At 39.4% G+C, this 22,088-nt stretch overlaps 1 protein-coding gene across 2 annotated transcripts in view; it reads left to right on the top strand.

Moving 5' to 3' along the window:
* Positions 1 to 22,088, top strand: part of LOC306712379 (cadherin-7-like) — a gene marked incomplete at both ends in the record, with an annotated part of 81,686 nt that overhangs the window by 15,452 nt on the left and 44,146 nt on the right. For both annotated transcript variants that reach the window (XM_079181627.1, XM_079181628.1), the window contains one exon: positions 15,213 to 15,507. In XM_079181627.1, the coding sequence (XP_079037753.1) occupies positions 15,213 to 15,507 (295 nt within the window). The remainder of the gene's footprint in view (positions 1 to 15,212; positions 15,508 to 22,088) is intronic.

Below are 22,088 nucleotides of genomic sequence, written 5' to 3' on the forward strand. Positions count from 1 at the left end.
ATTTAGGGTGGATGGAAGTGATGGGAAAGATTCCCATGTTAATGACTTGACTGAGCGTTCACATTGTCGGGATGAGAGTCGATTATGTGATGATTAAAATTCTGTGCATTGACAGACCCATACCCATTAAATTAGGGTTTCATTTTGTTGAACGAAGGCTTTGGCTGGTGTGAAGTTTGGTATTCGAGCATCAGAAAGGTTCAAGCTGGATAAAGCAAAGCTTTCAGAAAAGTTTCCCAGTCGTTATTATAACTTTGATGTTTTTGTGGTGGAAACCTGAAATTAAGATCGAGAACCAAGATGTTTTTCAAGAGTTTATTATTGCATTTGTAAATGGACTCCGATCATACAGAGATCAGTGGCCTCCACACAACAAGAGCACAGTATTAAAAGGTGCACCTTTGCTTTGCTCTGAACGTAATTACTTTAACTTTGGTATGTCATGAGTTCAGTGAAAACCGCTTGTAGAGTTCACGGTGACCAACCGCTCATATGGATCAAAAAGCTAAGGGCCGAATAAACTTCAGGCCACCCTCGTCAATCCAATAATAATTTATATTTTAGTCTGGAACAAGGTGGTGGACCAACTAACTGACCACCCCTAAACACAATACACTACAGTGGCTAAAAACACACAGAGGCATATAAACACTACAATGTCCTTTTTTCATCTTCCACAAACATTTGTGATCCTGTGTCTTGGTGCAATCCCAAACCTTAAAAAGCATTACGGTTCTGGATTGAAAGCCGTGATTTGCACATGTCTAAGTAAATCCAGATATAATTGTTTGCACCTGTTCCTCAGCTGATGTGACTGAATGATATATTGCTCTTTGAACACACCAGTGTCTGCCTTATTGGCCCAGAAAGTAGAGAAGCTCATCAGAAAACCTCTTCACGCTTTAGCTATGACTTTTACTAAAGGCCACTTTCAATAAATGTCAGGCTGCAAACATTGGTAAACAGTTTTAGCTCTGATCAAATTCCAGAGGGGTGGTATACATGGTGAGGTTGCCATGTCTGTACGATTACAAGGGTTCCACTTCGGAAAACGGCACATTAAACAAATGGAGCATTTCCCACTGGTGCCGACGCTATTTATTCCCAACACTGAGGAGGCCTGCCCTTTCACTTCACGTCCCAAACGTTGAGCCCCTCCCCTTCCCATCCCATCACTGGTGACGACTTGTTTCACTCCAGTTACAAAGTGCAGCTTTATTAGAGAGTCGACGGACCGACAGGAAGTGAGGGTGGAGAGATGGAAGATGACGTACAATAAATGTCCCGGCCCGAAACCTGGCTTTTTCACGACTACATAGCCAATGTCCTAAACCCCGGGAAACAGTTTTTGTGTGTTAGAGTCATACATGGTTAAGTAACGTCGGTCTCCAGTTCTTGAAAGAGCCTGATTTATGGGTAATAATAAGGTGGTTATCATTCTCCTGATCCACATCTCCAATATTTGGATCGTCCATTGTCCTTGTCGGTCATCTTCATCCGTGTATTGTCGGTGAATGTTGCCTGAGAAGAGATTATTGATGTCACTGTCACCAGGCGGTCACCTCCGAGTGCTCGCAGCGATGAGTACTCTCTTCGCTGAACAGGTTTTTAATCAAAATAATGTGTGTCAAACACCATCCAAACCTGTTTGCTGTGGCGAGCTTGAGTGCGTGTGAATAACTAAAGTAAACAAACAACGGCAATTATGCTTCCTGAAGCATAAAAATAAAAAAATGAATGGCGTGAAAACAGTATTTGTCAGAATCACCGAAGAAAACGCGAGAAGTAGAGTCATTTAAATAACGGTGAGAATACCGTATGTGATTATTTTACTGTTATATATATTTTTCTTATGATTAACCTTTTGTCGATGGCATGAACACAGGGACGCATATGTTTTTATATTTAATTTTCCACAGCTGGATAGCTGTTGACTGCTCCATAAAGCATGCATATACATTGTCATAGACAAAACGCTGCCACACAATGTGGTCTGATTGACGGTATTGGCACAATGGGACACATAGGGTGCGTATAAGAATGGGAATTGATGAATACATGAATAGTTAAGGGGGTTGCTCTCTACATGTTAACACGAAAAAGATTCTATAGCCATGCCAGCGGCCTTGTGAATGCTTAAAGCACAGTGTGCATGCTGACGTGCTCACAATGACGATGCTAATGCCATCAGAACATTTTTTTCTTTAAGCTTTATATTTGTTGACAATTTGGCAAATTGGCACCATTAAAAGTCATGAAGAAACAGCTATTAATACTTCTCTGTTTTAATGTACCTGTGCATGTACAGACGACTATCACAGGGTTACTTTGATACTGAAGAACACTTAAAAACCTGTTGATTCTCAGGCCAAATTATGTTAATTTGCAATGGTCTAAGAGTCTACAGCCATGAAAACTTTCTTGGCGATTCATCCGATGCGTGCGGTTATTTCTGTGTGATGTGACAGACAGATCTGTGATTATCAGCTTGAAGTGCTGGCCTGAAAATCCCTTCCCAGGCGGTTGCACACCGCTTCACAGTTTAATAAACCTGACTTTGACGACTCATGAGCGCCGTTTGAACTCAAACCACCTGGACGGGCTTAAATGAGCAAATCCAGTTACCTTTCACACAAAGACACATAGACGTCCCAAAAAGTACGTAACGAGGCCTTTGTAACTGCAGTTGTTTTATTGTCATTTTTACACACAAAGTAGAGTGGATACCACTACACGGTACAGTGGAAATACCCCTTCTTATTTTGGCCAGTTTTAAGGCGTTTAAACAAACTGCCAGGGCCTTTTTTAATATGACAGCCAATGGTGAGTGGCTGCAAGACAGATGGAAAGCAGCCACTTTGGAACGGCCTGTCACTTTTGTTGGCAGAGCGGTGCTCTTTCTAAAGTTGTACAACATTTTAACTTTATAGACGTCACCACACAAAGTGCACTGCGGTTTTTGTGAGCAGACTAAGTTCACCGTACACAGCTGACACAATATGATAACAATATAATGAGAGAGCAGTTTGTAGTAGTTTTGAAGTCCTTGTGGAGCTGTGCTGATTCTTTGTCTGCCGAACATCTTTCGTGACTCACCTTGTTGTTATTGTCTGCACGAAAGAAAATGTTTTCTCCAGAGAGCCAAGAAGAAAACAAGGATCACCTTACTTTGTCACATTTAAAAGTGTAGAACTCAAACTAAATCATAAAAGCAAAATGACGACGAGGCTCATACACTCCTCAAACACATCGCCATTTTTAGTGTCCACCAGGTCATTCACGTTTATCGTCTAGGTCCAAAGAATCTTTTTTTAAAACTTGAGATGAGCTTTTATTCCTGTAGCGGACATTAACATGCATTGTTGTTCATGTCATGTTTGGACTTGTCATGTTTGAAGGCTAAAGTGCGGCACTTTATTTGCTCAGGCTAAAAATCAATCAATGTGACATAGCAACGTAAATAACGTTGCAGTCCGTTTATAGCAAGGCAGGGACAAAAAGAGACACAATGCATTAACTGAAGCCTGCGCGTGTACACATTTATGGTTTGTCTTTTCATTTTTGTAACTGCTCTCAATAGCACTATGTGTTAATTAATGAGAAAAACAACTTATCTTTTACTTTAATTGTGTTAACTGGACTCCTTTTTATAATAGTGACATTTTTAAATCCTCCATGTAATGGAAATAGCTTTCAGATTGCAATCTACTTTTAACAATAAAATAAAATGTTAAAGGTTAGAAATGACTTTTTTTGTTTATAGAAATGTAATTGCACTGTACCAATATACACTTTCGTACACACTTAACTACAGTATACACTTTTGATACTTTATACTCTGCAGTATATTTTTTTTATCCTTTTGTTTCTATGTTTCTTTGTTTTACTTTAATGTAATTATGAATCTTTATTGAAACCTGCATTTCACATAACCATGTCACAAATGAATCGTCCAAATTTTCCTCGTTTTATTTCACATTAAATACAAATTCTGTTGAAACACAAATTAAATATATTATCCGAGCACATTTGAAAGCAGATACGTTTATTAAAGTGCTGTGCAGAAGTCGCAGATTGGTACATTTCAGTAGGAATTCATAACGTTGATATATTATGTGTCAAATTGGGATAAATGAACAAAACAGTATCCATAATCCATGAGCTAGGGGTATTGTCAGTAGTGATTTTGTAGAAACACATTGTTTCAGTGGATTCAGAAGGTTGTAACAGTGGATGAGCCAGAGTTTGAGTCTGGGACCAGAGTTGAACAGTATGTCAAGTGATATTTATAGCTCACCGTGGCCTCTTATACTGTACTGTATGTCCTGTTCTCATCCCTAGCAGCTCTTTTTGTCACTTTTGCATGTAGTTTTGCAACTATGTCATTTATAAGCCCCCGGCAATGTCACCCAAACAAACTTCTACTGTTTTATTGCAGCGTACTTTGCAAATAAAGTTATTAAAACACTGAGCTTGAGTTCTCCGTTCTCAGTCCCCGCAGAACGCCGGCTGTCCCGTCCACACAATGCGTCTGATTGGTCCATCTCACTGCCAATCAACACATCAATGACCTCATAAGCTATGATGAGCTATGATGCTTGCTTGTAGCTCTACCCCGTTGGTTTTCATGGCAACATTTTTTGTTTTCACCTCTTTTTCATCAATTATCATTGATTCTGGGGATGTCGTAACCTCAAAGTTTCTGTCAATTTCACCAAAAATCTCACAGACGTCACAGATTAGATGGATTTAATTCTAACAAAATGCATTTTGCAACATTTTTTTCCAACAAACCCGAATTCTACGTATCAAATATATACTCATTTTCAGATAGTCCAGGTTATTCTGATAAAGGACATGTGCAGTACATCCATATTTGAAGCTCGTGAGAGACTTTGAGAGGCTGATGGAGGTATAGTGTTAAATTCAGTTTGCTTTTTTAGCATCTTGTAGTAGGTGCTTCATTTACACTGTTACAAACCTCCACCTTATGTTCAGTAATTTTGTTAATTTCAGTAAACAAGTTAACTGCTTGTTTATTCAGTTTTGTTATTTTTCTACATTTTAACCAAGCGGAACAACAACTATTGTAGCTCCAGCATGCAAAGACGCTTTATTGTATTGACGCCACCTGCTATGGAAATGCGGTTTCCTCCTTACTGTTCACGTTTTGGTTGTGATTCATCCTTTCAAATAGGCTGTCAGCTGAAACCTGTACTCACTTGCACGTGAAAAAAAGCAAACAGTCGTCACACCGATAGCATCTAAGGAGCCTTATTGTGACAAAAGAGCTTTGATTCCCTCACCCGTGATACTTTGAAAGGGATGCCTATTCCTGTCTTCCATTTATGTGCATCTCTGTGATGAGGGCAGCTGAATGCCACACACACACACACACACACACACACATAGAAAGACACAGACAGACAGAAAAATAAAAAATAAGTGAAAGCTTGCCCTGATTGCTAGCTTGATTACTTCCATTGATGTGGATGACAAATCTGCATGGTGGCAAAGCTGGCACGCCACACAAGGCGCCGGGGCACCAGATTGACAGACCTGGGAAGCTCTCCAGCATGTCTTTAATTAACATGCGTGTGTCAAAGGCTACGTCGAACACCGTCGTGTTGTGCAAAAGTAAATCAAAGTACATTTTTGTTGTCACATTTGGGCAGTAGGTAATCAGCTTTAATGTGATAGATGCTGCATCTCGTTTTCTGCCTGCATATGCAGCATGTGTGTAGCATTTGAAAATCAATCAATACATCAATCAAAGATAAATACAATTTGTATCATTGTGTCATACATACTATGCAATGTTTCTCACCGTCCATTTATAAAAACCAGGACCAGATTACAGCAGAGACACTTTCAATTCATTGAGCACAACAAAGGTCATACATCACTCACACAAACATTTACATTGAAGTACTGGAACATTTAGAATATATACCAATTCAATAATATATTGTTTATATACACATCAAAATGAATTCATTATTTCAGGGTTCCGTCAAGCTATTTCTTGGATCATTAACTCTCTTAAATCTTTATAATATGTACAAAAGAAGATGGGACTCACTTTCCACTTCACCTAATTCACATAGCTCGCAGACGTTCGGTGATACTTCATTATTCGTAGTATTCATATAGGCACTGATACAATACAGCTGCTTAATACTTCTGCAGGTCAAAAATTACATTTTTCCATTTCTGACTACTTTTAAAGCCTGTACATCTGCTTCCTTTCCAAGTCTTAAACTTGACCACAACTAAGTACGTATCGGATATCTACAAACACATTTTGAATAGACATAAATGCAATTTAACATATCTGTAATTGCTTTCTGGCTGATAAGAACAGCTGCTCAAGATATCTTCTGATAGATTTCAACTGGTCAGAAATCTTTTTAAGATATCCATAATGACTTCACAGAAAGCATGTTTCATAATGTATTATTTATTATACTGATGGGATTCACATTTCAGATATCCACAGTGCACTGTGGTCAGATAACATCTTTTTAATTACATTTTGATTAGTAAGAATTAATGATTTGAGTTGTATTTAATAATTGAAATTATGACTAGTCAAAACGAGATTTTATTCTCCAAACACCTCAATGGTTAATTATTACTATTTACGATTTTGACTTTGCAGATATGTTTAACATTTATAAATATTTAATAAAAGGTGTGCACTGTCAGTTATTTCTTCAAAGCCTTTTTATATATTTATGTATGTAACTTTCACCAACACGACACACTGGCTGCTCCATTATTTCCTGTCAGATCTGATCGTTCCGGTTCGTCAAAACAGAGGCTCTTGAATACATCACGGGCTCTGAGTGCATTATGTTTAAGGGTTATATAAAGCATATTGCGTTGTATGAATACACGTAACTGACATTCACATTCATGTTGATTTAATGTGAAAACGCCGAAGGAAACATAAATGACTCATTTGATAAATACTCAGGTCAGAACTTTGATTTAAAACATGTTTATATACTATTGTTGTGCCTTTGAGATCTTGACTAAAATTGTTCAAGCCCATTTCTTTCTCGCCACATGGAAACAGAGCCATTATCTCTTCGGTGTTATGACTCAGCCAGCAGGTGCAGATATGAGCCGCGGCTGTCGGATGGAGACAAAGTGTATAAATGGCAGTCACAATTCAGAAAATCATTTCTGACTTTGATTGAAAGCCGATTCTCGTATGTGAACAGTCGCCCTCGTCGGAGCGAGAGGCAGCCGTGAACCCATATCCCTTATCCCTGCTGAAAACTGCCTCTCTGCATTTTCATATTTATTCTCTTAAAAAAAGCTATCTGCGCTTCCTTTGTACCTGCTGTCAAACCATCACACACATCTGTTTGTGTAGATTTAACAGTCTATTAAACTGCCCTTTTTCACTCATTTTGAAGCCGCTTATTTGGGACAGAAAATAGAATATCTCCTTTTTTTTATTACGAAAAAAGTGTTTCTCTTGATGAATATTCAACATATTTTTACTCTTTAAAGTGACACTTCAGCTACTTATATTTCAATAGCGTCACTGCAATGCACTCACTTTACCTGTTTCTAGTGCTTTAACTTTAACTGCTCTCATTGCTTACACTTCAAGAGGCGATTCAACTGCTAACAGGTCTTGAACTTAAAACTGAAAATGCTCTCAGTGATTAAACTGACTGCTTTTATTTCTAACAGTTCAACTGACACCTCAACTCCTTTCAGTGCTTATAAACAACAGCTGACACTTCAAATGCTTTCAGTGTTTTAAGTTCTTCTACCTTAACTGCAAATGCCGTAGAATATTTCACAGGCAAATAATTAACGTTTTAAGACATTTTAAGTTGTTCACACATGAGTGGAGACAAGAAAACATTTTGACATTGTTGAATGTCGCAACAAATGCAACTCAGGCACATACTGCAGAATCAAAATGGATGCTGATCCCTTTATTACCTACTTAATTAACTGTCCATTGCTGTTAATTCTGTGTAATATTCTAAAAACACAGAAGTTATCAAAATATTTGCTTATCTCTAGTAATGACAGAAGCCTCCAAATGTGTTGAAAATGACGTTGGTTCCATGTTGGAGTAGAGCTAAGAAAAGGTCAATATACCCTCATTCACTTTTTAATTATCTTATTCGGGACATAAAATAGAATTTCACCTTTTTTAAATTGTGCAATACATTTTAAAAAGTGTGCTCGCTCTGTACTGTGACACATTAACTACTTTAACTTGTGTTTCAACTGCGGCCACGATACTTTGTGTAAACTGAATTCACATTTTAACTTCTCCAGACAGGGACATCTAACTGCAGAAATAACCGTCAATTGTTGTGAAATATCTTCTAATTTGCTCTTTAGGGAAGCAAATTAGCAGACACGGCACACTGCCTCACTTCAAATGACATATAAAGCTCAGATACTTTCGGGAGTTTAGCTAAAAAGGAAAATGTACCCTCCACCAGCATCCAAAATCTTTGTGCTTGAAAAGGTTTTCATCTGGCGGAGTAAATAACTTACAGTTATTCTGGGAAAATAGACTGATTAACTGCAAATGAGTCCAAAAACGATACTGCTGTTCAGAAAAATACATGAAGCTTTGTTGGAGAGAACTCTGTGTGTCAGTAAATCTCTTAAATTGCTCCACAAATTGCGGAGAGGTTTATGCTTTTCATAAACTGTGTCTTTATGCTGGAATCCACCTCAACTCAAAGACTCCATTTCATATAGCACTAATCCAAAAAGTACATGCAATCATGGTGTTTGTTTAGCGTTTAGGTGATTGAATATGACAATAATGCACATTTTCTAAAACAAAGTCTCAAAGTGCTTTGCAACTCAATAAAGTCAGACAAACACACACTGTCAAACGCTTTAAGATTTACATGAAACACTTACAATAACATACAAATATAATAATAACTATTTATAGATACACTTATTATATATATGCACAGTGTTGCAAAGTGCTGTACATGTGTATAACAGAGCAAAACAAAGAAAGACATGGGGAAAAGAAAGCAAGTAGGAAAGGGGCAAATACAAATATGAATGTAAAAACTGTAAAGGAGTAAACAAATAAGTAAAAAACTAAAATATAAATATAAAAGCATCAGAATAAATATTCAATAGCAGCCTTATACGTATGTTGTAATATAGAACATTAAGAACATAACAGATAATGGAGAGGGGACCAATAAGCGAAACACAAACACATAATTCATTCAATTTAAGGAGTACGAGTACAAGCCTTTGTGTGTACAGATCCCATGCATCTGCACACAGTTAACAGTTTCTCCATGGCGATCGCTGATTCCCCAGCTCCCGACTTGAAATGAAAGAGGGGAGGCTGAGTGGCTGAGCCTCCCCTCTTTCATTTCAAGTCGGCAGCACCATGGCTACTCACCAGAACATGGTTGAGTGAATAGATGAAAAGCCAAGCATGTCAGTACCAGCTGCACCGAAGCCCCCCCCCCCCCCCCCCCTCTACATTTTCGGCTCTTTTATGTGGCAGAATGACCCTTTTTACCCCCGCCTGCTCTCCTTCTTTATGTGCGCTCCATGTATGTTTTATTGTGTCAGTACTGTAATAACGTTTATTCCGCTGGCAAATTTATGGTTTCTGTTGGATATAATAACATTATACAGTTTGTGATTTACACTGAGGGAAGGCTGATTATGTGCAGGTTTCTTGTGCAACGTCGGGAAAACAATGTCAAGAGTGCAGTCGCCCATGCTGCACATTTTATTTTTAGGTTGTTTGTGCAACATACCTTGCTCGTAGAGACCCCGTTAAGCCTCGACGTTGAGCTGCTCTGTGAAATATCTTGAGGGCGATTGTTGATTAAGGGCTCTTGAGCAGCGGCAGAGGCTGTTTCAGTGTACCGGATCCAGTATTGCTCACAGGTTGCCTGTAGGTATGGACTTTTGTATCCATTTTGGATTGTGCACAGTCCATTGAATGGGGGAATTTGTACTCTCCTCAGGGGAAGTGCAAATACAAAGCTTGAAACATTCATCTTGGGGTTTGAGCATTTGTATTTTCAAATGTATTTATACTTTTCTACTTGCTGTGTTGCACAGAGCCAAGCCAAATGGGCGTAAAGAGGAACTAAAAGGAATTACACACTTTCCAACATGATATTTCATGTAGCGTAGAATTGCAAAAATGAAAATTCAAATGCAAGAACAATTTGAGCACATTGTGCAGCAGTGCTAGTGATAGGACAAGCATGTTTCTGTGTGTTGTTATGGGTTCTTTTATGCCTTTTACCCCTCTCCCTCGCTACAAGGTAAACAAGCAAACACAAAGCTAACAGGCTGGTCCCTGGAGGACTGCCTGCATACAAAGTGATCATAAGTGTCAGCACTGATTTCAGAAGGGTTCGTGTTCAGATTCCACCCCTCCCTCTCAATCCCTCGGAGTGCCTTTGAGCTACACCGCCGCGCTGCATGCTGTGTTACACCCACCTCAAGGGAAGCAGAGAAAAGAATTACAGAGGAGTCTTTGCATTTTTTGCAAGTGAAGCAACTATGGTGCTGAGTACAAGTAATAAGAGTTGAAACTTCAAATACCACTTGAAAATGAGCAGTGATGGTTTTAAAATGGGTTAGACTAATGAGAGAGAGAGAGAGAGAAGTATTTGACCAGGGTATACTTCTAATAGGCCCTGCCACGCTACACACATTTTCATGCAGCCCTCAGTGTTGATGAGATTTAGAGATGGAATACGTGGCGACAGTTGCTGCGCTGCTAGGCAGAGAAGGGGAAACGGAGCAAAACCACATGGTGTGCTTGACCTATGACCCAGCTTGCTTGCTTTGTGACCTGTCAGCTTTGTTCTTCTCGTCCATGGTATTTGCCGGAAATCAACGGCCACGGATGGCCTCCTCAAGATTAAATGTTGACTTTCTCCACGACTGACAGTTTACCTCAAGTTTGCTCCTGACAGCTGGAGACAGCGAACAAACACGGCGAGCTCCATAAGAGAGGCAACATATGCAGGCCGAGGCTCGCGGACACAACCAGTGCAATCATCACGGCCCAAACGCAGCATCCATCAAGCGGGCTGATGGATTCCATTAATAAAAGACCTTTGGTGTTGTATCCACTGTTCAGCATGTACTCCTTCAGTGCCAACAATATATTGTTGACCTAATCATTCCACCTCCCCTGCAGCGGGGGCTCCGAACCCGAAATACCATTGTTATTTATCCGATAATGAGATGTTGACATTTACAGACAAATTGAAGAAAGAGTTTCAACAATATTACCGTGGGAGTGCGTTGTAATATAAAAAGAAATACATCATAATTGGCTTTTGTCATTGCGCTACACAATAAACGACAAGAGAGGCCAACTACTTCACTGTAAACAACGCGGAAATACTTTGTTCCATTTTGATGGTAAAAAAAATAATCATAATGATTTAAAAAATTCTAATTTCTCTCTCTTCAAACTATTTCTGCACACAGTAAAACAGCTTTTTGTGCTATTGAGCACTGGGTCAGGTGTGGTAAGGATATTAAAATCTATCATCTGAAATCCTCATCATTGGCCTCGGATCACTAAACAAAGCCCACCACAACTTCTCTCTCTGCAGCGATGGCACCACTGTTCCTGCTTCCACACATGTCCGTAACCTTGCTATCAACTTCAATCAAACCCTCTCCTTCGAACGCAACGTCAATCACATCACAAAAAGACGCCTTCTTTCATCTCAAAAACATCGCCCGTCTACGCCCCTCCCTCACCTCCCTCAGCCGCTGAAACACTCGTCCACGCCTTCATCGCCTCTCGACTGGACTACTGCAACAGCCTCCTGTACGGCTCATCCACCAAAATCATCAACAAACTACAATACATCCAGAACTCAGCTGCCCATCTCCTACTCCATCACCCCAGTCCTTCAAAACCTCCACTGGCTCCCCATACGGCAAAGAATCCAGTTCAAAATGATCCTCATCACATAGAAAGCCCTTCACAACCTCGTCCCTTCATACCTTTCAGACGTCACGCTCCCACCCGCAACCTCAGATCCGCAACCTCCAACCTCCTTACCCTTTATGTTTTTGTCTGTTTATAATGTCATCTATCTGTCTTGCTATTGCAAGTATTGTTTATGTTTTTACTATGTAAATTGCCTTTGAGTACCTTTTACTGTCTGTAGAAGTCTGGCCTTTACCCTGACAGTTCTTCATCAGCGATAATTGGCTACTGACCTCAACAGGGGATCAAGCAGTGTTAGGAATACAGCGAAGATCTCCTGAACACAAATGATGATGTTTCGGCGTACTCGTTCTAAACCTTACCCATCTCCCTGCATGGCGTTTGTTATTTTCAAGGACATAATCTTGAAGCACAGCCAGGGAGTAGTGTAGGATGTCCTATTTCATAACCTGGACTAGCTATCGGGTCTCAACTGCAACAGAAGTATTTTTCCTGAAAGTGTTTCGTAGTGCAGCTTTGAGAATCTGAAGCCTGTCTGCCTTTGTTCACAAGCTTTAAAAGCTTTGCCTTAAATTGAAAGATAAATGTTTCCTGAGGAATCATTTTATATTTGCATTTGTAGGAAAATGCCATTTACCAAATAATCATTGTTACAAACACATTTTGTGCTTTTAACATTGGCTGAAGTTGGGTTTTATATGAGATGTGCTATTTATTACCAGATGTTTTGTTGGTAAATTGCGTCTTTGATCATTTCTATCAAGTGACAGCGGCATTACAGTAAGTTGCACCATTCTATTTCATTTCCTTTTGTGGAGCAAAATGCAAATCGTGTTGGAGAGTTTCTGTCCTAAAATATCCTGTCATGAACCAATGTGAGAGCTGCGTTTACAATCCTAGCAGAGATTTAAGAGTATTCTTCAATCTTCAGTCATGCACAGTCCCCCAATCATGTCTGTTAATTTGATCGACAGAATCTCAAGCAACAGGCCTGGAGAGAATCTCCAGTTTATTTACATTAGGGCCGAGTTATGCTTGTTCAGAACTAGTTTGTGAGACATGTTGTCGGACCACGTCAGAAATCAAAAGTGTTTATAGTTATTTTCTGAACGGCCAAAATCAAATGTCCAAATGGCACTTTCCAAGCTAAGTTTTCCAAATGTTCTCGTGTCCCCTCCAACTTAATTGAAGAGCAATACTAAATTGCTGAAGAAGCTTTTTACACTGTGGACATTGTTGGTGTACGTGATACTCCTCCTAAATCATTTGTCTGCAATAGTCCAGAAAAAAAGCATGTCTTGTAATGAGTAGGGGAAATAATTATCTGAAAAGAGCCACTTTAACAAACAGACAGATTGATATACTCCTTACCTGATTTTATAGGTTTTGAAGCAGTCAGATGCAAAACACTTGGAAGATTGAAGACACTGTTGAGGAGTAGCAATTACAGGTTCAATTGAAGCTTTTTTCTGTCTGCACACTTTTAACACCAACTATTGAGAATCAGAGAGAGAGAAAAAAAACACTAAAAGCTTGCTCTGCATGCTGTTAATTGAGGTGTTTTGTCATGTTGGAGGTGATGGAGTAAAGACATAAATACGCACTCTGCTAAATGCTGACAGTTGAAAATGGACCATCTGAACAGCAACAATGGCCTCCGTCTAAGCTATATGGCAGTTCCTGTGATCGCTTTGATGTTGAGACATTGAAGGGGTCGGTGGCCATCATACAGCTCTGACTTCAAACAGGATTATTCAGGGTTGGTTACTTGTCATGGTAATTTCAATGCTCAAAAAGCTCCAAGTGTTCTTTCTTTAGAGTTGCTCAAGGATTATTTTTGTTGGGGTCGTACTTTGAGGAAGTGTCTTAAAGTCATCTTGAAACTCACGACTTGTTCTTCTGAGATTAAAACTCTGCCATAAGAAGACGGTTGTTGTCAGTGCACGAGTTCAATGATACAAATGTAGCTTGTCTGACTTCTTTGTAGACCTGTATGTCTGTTTGTCAAACATTAAAACAACTCCTATTAATATTTGAGTTACTCCAAGAAACAAAGCTCAGATTTGATAGTGTAAGCCCACATGCTTTGAGCTGGAAAGTTTTGATTTGAAGATTTGCATTTGACTGTTATTTGGGTGTTTAATGTGGCCATTAAAATGGCGGATCTGATAGTGTAGCCTCAGCTCTTGCTATTGATTATTAGGGGGCAAAAACCTGTAGAACCGTTTTTTGCTATCAATAGGCTGCTCTTGATGGAAACAAGAGGGAACTGTTGATAACATTTCAACTTTAATAATCAGATGTCATGTCAAAAAGGTATGTCATTTGAGAAATTGCACAAGAGAACATTTACGTCTACCAAACCATCTGTGCTCCTTTTCTTCCAAAGGGCAGAACATGAATGAAAAGAAGCACAACATGGAGCACTGAGACTTCATTCAGTGCTGTGTAAAAGGCTTTTTGAATCTGTGGGCGAAAAGGAAGTATCGACATCAGTGTAATTTAAGGAAATATGCCAAAGAGAGGGTCAATGTAGGGTCTCTTCAGGCAGAAGTATTTTTGCATGAAACATTTCCAAGTGCACCTTTATAAAAGTTTTAAATTATATGTTTGGCAAAAACATTTCATCTAGAAGTTCCAAATAGAAAGATGCTATTGAGATGCATTTGATGAATCGTCATTTGTTATTTCTGGAAGTTTTATTGGAAAATTGCTAGTTTGATCATCTGTAATGACTATTACGTTAGTAAGCAAGTCCCAGTGGCATTGCAGTAAGTGGCACCATTTTCATTTTATTCCATTATTTTGTAGCAAAATGAATTCATGCATAAATGTGTCTCGCTTTGATCTGATTCAGATGTTTGTCCAATAAACATGATGTGTATTTGCTTGTATTGTGTGTGTGTGTGTGTGTGTGTGTGTGTGTGTGTGTGTGCTTACTGTACATATCAGCAATGAAATTCACATGGTGTAAATGAATATTTTAAACAAGATTTACATATTTTAGTAAAAATGAATACGAGATATTTATACATTGCATTAAATAAAATAAGCGATATGCAATGTTCTAAAATACATTCAAGTTCAAATTAATTTCTAATTTCATCAATATAGCTGTTATCTCTGAATAGATAACATATCCTTACTAAGTAATCATCAATCCTTCAACACAAAAAAACATCTAAAATAATGAAAGGGTTTTTTTCTACAGTCGCCTTAATCTGATGTTCTTTTGTCCCTTCAGCTACACTCAGATGTGGACAAAGGGGACGGCAAGGTGAAGTATGTGTTAACTGGGGAGGGCTCCACCTCCATCTTCACCATTGATGAGAACACAGGGGACATCCACGCCACAAAGCGCCTTGATCGGGAGGCACAGGCCTACTACACCCTCCAAGCTCAAGCTGTGGACCGAATCACCAATAAGCCCGTGGAGCCCAGGTCTGAGTTTGTGGTCAAGGTCCAGGACATCAACGATAATGAGCCAAAGTTTCTAGATGGACCGTACTTGGCAGGAGTACCAGAGATGTCACCCTTAGGTAAGCCATTAGCCTTAGATATAATCCCATATAGTTCCCTCTTGTATATCTTCCCCTTTTCCATTCATTTACTTTATCCCTTTTTTTTCTCTCACGTTCTCTTTGACTTGCCCTCGCTCCGACATCTGCATTTGATAATTTTCCACCTCGCTGAATTTGTCTTCATCTCTCTCAGTCTTTAGGTCATGGGGGGAATCGGGAAGTGTAAAATATTAATTTGAATCCAGCGTGTTCGCTTTGTAACACTCAATATGCACTAATCACATTGGGCCACATTTAAACTGCATGAGCATGTTCTTGTGCATGAATTGAGCCCAACATCAATGGAGGTCCAGGTTCAACTACTTGGATTTTGGCATCCAGAGCATGCAGGTTTATTGTCTTCTTTGTTCTTTTCACTAATTGTGTATGCTGATTAATAAGCACTAAGTAGTACTTTTCACCTCTTGAGGTCTTTGAACTTTTAAAAACCTTCAGTTTAGTTTGAAAGTGTGTTGTTGTACAAACATTTAGAACTTCAAGGACCTCCACAAAAGATATTGAAGGTAAAATAATAATAGAAGGAAAAAAACAAATCAGTATTTGAAGCTGGCAAAAACTAATTACAAGCAATGATGAACAGAAACCTTTTTTTAGAGCAGTGGCTGAAATCAGCTCCATGTTTTCTGTTATGTATAACAACAAGCAGACAAGTGCCAGATGACCAGAGAGGTCTTTTATTTATGTGGGTTATTTATCAGTTCCATTTGATTTATTGAATTGATATAGACCATATATGTAATAAGCAACACTTGAAATTACTTACATTTAGCTATATCAGACATTTTTTAATCTACCTTCTATTCAGCATCGTTCCAATACACCCTTCCCTAAGAACCGCTCCCCCGCTGCTACTCCATCAAACTGTCAGAGCTACCACGGAGCCCATACTGTCACGAACTGCTCTCACTCCCTGAATAAAGATTATATACATTTTGGAAAAAACGGAAAAGCAATTTCAGACAGAAGTAGACAGAAGGGTTCTACAATATGTACCTGAAGGACATATCCAGGATGTCAAACTGATTGAGCAGCCAAAACAGGTTAAAGAGATAAAGATAGAAGCTAAAGCGTAGAGATCACAGTGTACAAGTGAACCACCACATTACTTGGCAATCAAGACAGAATACAATGAAATTAAGCAGCAACACTGTTCCTGTAATGGGTAGGTCTTCATCCACTGATACTATCATTACAAAGTAAAAGAAGTCAGATGATCACCAAAGTCATAACAAATGAACCTCAACGTTATTATAATCTATCCTTGTACCTTGAATGTCGGTACAACATTTTATGGCAATCTATCCAATATTTGTTACCATGTTTCGGTCAGGATCAAAGCACCAACCGACCAACATTGCCACTTACAGAGCAACTCTGCTAGCACGGTTAAAAACATTATACGGCTGTAGCTGTCGTAAGGACTCAGCAGCTCAAATGTCATTCATCACATTAGCTATTTCTTTTATCTGTCTGCTTTAAATGCAGTCCTGGAGGAAGCCATCGTATCAAACCCTGCCTTTTAACGTACTGCTACTTGCTGCATGGTCAAGATTCCCTCTAAGGTTTAGAACGGGTCACGCTCCAGCTCAAAATGCTGGTAAATGCAAATGAGCCACAACAACATCCTGAGGCTCTTCAGCTTAGCAGGTGTGTAAGTAAGAGAGAGTGACCTCCATATTGATATGTGTATGTGCTCTTTATTTTGAACTCAACATAGCACCTATCATATTAGTTTAACAAAGGTTGTTTGGGTTATTTTTAAAGGTTTGTTGTTTCTTTCTAGGTTACCAATACATGCTAATTAAACAAAGAAATGTTTGGTGCTGAGCATAAAACGCTGCCAAAATGCTATTTCGTGGTTTCTTTAAGTAAGCCTGATGTACCTACATTTACATATTTATCGTCTCACATATGCCAGCGAAGACCTCTAGGCTTAGAAATGTTGATGAGTGACGCATGTTTAAAAAACTGGCTCGAGCAAACTTAAGGTCTGAATCACGCTTGAAGGCAATGGGCATGTTTTCCACAAATTGGGCTCAGAGTTCATACTGCCCAGTACTTACAGGGACCGCTCTGCTGAAAAAATGTCTCTGAATAATGTCTAATCCGGAAAAATACATTTCTATCCGTCCATTAGACACAGCAGCACAGGCATCCTTAACTTCCTCCAGCTCCTCCCAAGGGTTCTCAAGGTGCTCCCAGGCATGCTGGGAGCTGTGGTTTAATCATAAGTGAGCTATGAGTGATGGGATGGAGGCAAGATTGAATTTGGGAGTCAATTGACAGAAAAAAAGGGTTATATGTGATACGTTGCAATTCATTTAAATGTGTAAATGTACAAACACAATTTGAAACATTTAGGTGAATAATGCATTATGTTTATTTTCTTTTGAGGTGTTTTTTGTTTATTATTAACTGGAGACATTTATTAAATACAATCATTTTACAATGACACAATGTGTTCCCCGAGAGGAAAATAAACAATTATTTAATACTATTATATATTTAATACTGTACCCTGGTCATAAACAAACAAAAAAAGGTTTTGCCACTTCAATCTGCAGTCTGAATAATAATTCATTAACGGAATGGGAGCAAGCAATCCGTCCTCCCTCAATGATGATACGATTAGAAGTGGATGTAGGTTAGTCAGTCTACACAATCAACACAACTTTTGTTGAAATATGTGAGATAAGGCACAACAGGCAGCAAGCGTCTGAGAATGTCTAAGACTGTCCACCTTTTGAACTACATGGTCAGTCACTTTGTTATACTATCAACATATTCTGGTGCCAGTCGATGGGGTGAACTGAATGGCCGTTCTTTTTGCCTTTTTTCTAAAGAAATTGAGAAATTCTGCACTCAAGCCAAAAATCTGTGATGTCGCCACACAGTCTTTGGTTTCATCAAGAATTTCTAAAAATGTATCGACGATCATAACTCTTACTGTAATTTAAAAGGAGAGAATAAAAGTGTGTTAGTGGGCCTGTGGAAACTGGGGGAACATGGAGAGTGATGTTTGCATTTGAATGCATTTCTTTGAATGTATAAAGAGAGCTTGTTTGAGCTAAAGCAGGTGTTCAATTGCTTTTTAAACTTGTAATAATGATTAATTTCTTTGGCACACCTCAGGCAACACTAACAAGCTGTGAAAACAACACTGACATACTATCACCTTTTAATTTGATGTCAAAAGTGTTAGCAACTACTTGCAAACACGGAGCAACATTAGCCTTCACTTTGAGTTGTATTTCTGTACACCTGACAAATGTTTGTCCAATATTCCCTCTCTTTTACCGTAGCTCTGTTTTTGGTCACCACCAACTGCTGAGGGAAGTATCTGTCTCTCTAGCTGCTAAATGCTCCACTGATAATCACCAGCTAGTCGCTAACCGTGTCTGTCTGCGGGTTGCTGCTGAGCAGGTAGCGTACAGTAGGTATTTAGATGTTATTTTTGCTGAAAACAGCAGCTGGGAGCAACCCTTTAAAATCAGTGAGAGTGAAGCAGAACAGTAAAGTTGCGGGCCAGTAAAACAGAACATTGAAAGATGCCATAAAGCTCTGTAAAGACTGGGTGAAGCTGCAGAGGAGAACTTCTTGCCGGTTAATCACCAAACACGACCCCTTTCACATGCATGTCAATATAAAATTATTCATTATAGCCACTTTGAATTTCATGTTTTTACCAGCATGGTAAATTAAAGCCCACTGCACTTCTGCACACCAATAAACACAATGAACTAAAAAGGTCATTCTGCATATCAGCGTCACCTCAAAACCTCAAACGCGCTTTGCACCATACAGATGGAAATGAGTGAAAACAAAGGTGTTACGGCTTTCTTGCAACCTTCAAAGTGAAAATGAACATTTCGGCAGGCACACAGTGGCAGTGGGAGTCGTTCCAAGGGAAGCAGTGCTTTGCTTACTACACAGGCAGGGAGATCTCTGAAGGATTACACAGCCGACTGTCAACGGGGGGTACAGAGCTCCGGCTTAAGGAACCAGAGGATTAGAGTACAAGGGCTTGGCGTCTCATGTCCAACCCGAGATAAGACAGCGCCTCGGTACATCAACCACAGAGGAGGACTGCGTTCACACCACGAGCGCCGAGACGCAGGGTCACCCTCGCCACTGTATTTACTCTGCCAGCCCCTGTGAAGGTCTTCATCACAAGTTGAGCGAACAATGCACCGCCTCCCTTTGTAAATATCTGCTCACAGCAATCATCAATGCAGTAAAGAGCATGCACCTCCTGTCCTCAATAATTCCTTTATAGATGTCTTTAAATCATTAACGGTCACAGCTCTGCACCGCTGATGAATGAGTTCAATTTAGAGGAAATCATGAATTTAATTAATTAAAGTAATTAGAGGCAGCGCTCGTCCACACATGGAGACCTTTTGGCCCGGGGATCTCTGAAGGCTTTTGTCTTAATCACGGCGGGGGTGTCAAATAAAAGACTAGAGGGCTTGAGGACAGTTGGAGGTGTGACAGTCGCGAGGCTTGGCTCTCTCCCCCACTGCACAGCGAAGGGGCCACAGGAGCAGTTTGAGGGCTCATTACAAGCGGAGAGGATGTAATGTCAACCCAAGGCCACAGCTCTGGAATTTACTACTCGCCAGTCCTATATCCAGCTGTCAGGGTTCCTGTCTAATTCATGAGAGCGGCGATCAAAGATGGGACAGCCGTTTTAATAATGGTAATGAAAAAGGGCTCCGGTTTCGGGAAAGTTGACCCAAATTGTTATGTTTTCATGTTAATTCCTTTTTGCATTGTGTGTTCCTAATATACACTGAGTGGCGGCTTTATTAGGAATACCTACAGTCCAATACAACTTCTATTTATATATAGCGTTTATTTCTGAGATCCTAGTCAAATGTGGTGTTGTAACTAAGTTCATTTACTGTACTGAACCTCATTACAAATTGAAGGGGCCTGGTACCTTTTATCCTACTTTATACTTCTACTGGACCACATCTCAGAGGTAAATATCTTTTCTCCACAACATTTTTGTCTCAGCTTCCTGTGAAAACCATGCATCCACAAATTAGCGGATGTTAAAATGTCTGATTGACTAAAACATATAGTGTTCCTTTATGTGTTGTGACAATTCTCCTACTTCTTAAGCTAAATAATATTTCAAAGCTAAAAACGGGGCTGTTTTTCTGAGCTCAAGAAAAGTTCACTTATTAGAGATGCGTGCTTCTCACAGGACAGCGGCGCTACAAACATATGATGATCTTATAGAATATTAAACTACACACCAGTATATAAAGGAGTTACAAGTTGACCATCTACAGCCGTATAGTGCCACGTACACATTAATGCTGCTTTTAAACTTTTACTTTTCATATGTTTAGTGTATTTTGCTGATAAGACTTGCAAGGCTTAGCATGCAGGACTTTTACTTGTAGTGGAGTATTTTCGCAGAGCAGTAGTGATACTTTTACTACAATAAAGGATCTGACTACTTCTTCCACCTCAGGGTGTACTGGGCCGCATTATATTGAAGGTTGTTTCAATTTTTCTTTTATTTTCCTTTTGCCATTGACCTGAACATTATAGGCATCATAAAAGTGGACTTTATGGCAGAACAGTTGTATTTGATTGCATTAGATTGTACATGTGTACCTAATAAAGTGGCCACAGAGTGTACCTTGGATGTTAAAACACACTTGACAGTTGCAAATATAAGTGAATTGAACTCTAAACCCTGTTTATCTGAAGCAAATACAATCAACTTAATCTACGGTGGCATCTTCGAATACTCATGAAGGCATCGCAGAATTAGTTGGCATGAACGGAATCTTTCAATATTCATAAAATAGATTTTCTTTTTTTTTTAATGTATGTATGTTGCAATTAAATTATAGAGTCCCAGATTTGGTTCCAAATGTGCTCTCCTTTATTGATATGCTCGTATTTCTATATGCAGAAGATGGCCCCTCATTTGAGGACGCGTGCAATTGACATTGTGCACTCAGAAATGCATATTGACAGTTGGATGCGGCCTGTTTATGGAAGAGGCTGAAGAATACCTGTCTCCCCTTCACATTTGAGCATGCCACATTTATTTTCATTACTGGCAGATGACAGTTGCTCACCCAAGATGCGGAATTGATTAGGAAACCTGTTTTGTACACAGCTGCAGGGGAATAAATAAAAAATGTGAAGATCAGCTCCATCACGTCAGTGAAGACGGACAAACATTGAAGGGACATGGACAGGGCAAAGTGAGTAGCGGATGACAGCCCCGTGGAGCAGAAAGAATCTATTCAAATTTCAAATGTTTTGTTTTTTTATTTTTGTTTTTTTACAACCAGCTCACTCGGATGGGATTGCCTGTCCTTCTGACAATATTGTTAACCTATAACCTGTAGGAAGAGCCTTTAAAAGCTGTGCTCCATACGAGTCCATATTGAATGTTAATGTGCAGCCTCGTCTGCAGAGCAATCTGTGAAGGGATTTTAACTATCAACCTGTAATAGAGATTTTTCCCATCGCCCGAGTTCTCTTTCATAGAGCCATCCTTTGACCTT

The sequence above is a fragment of the Pholis gunnellus genome (assembly GCF_910591455.1).
Source record: "Pholis gunnellus genome assembly, chromosome: 20".
NCBI lineage: Eukaryota > Metazoa > Chordata > Actinopteri > Perciformes > Pholidae > Pholis > Pholis gunnellus.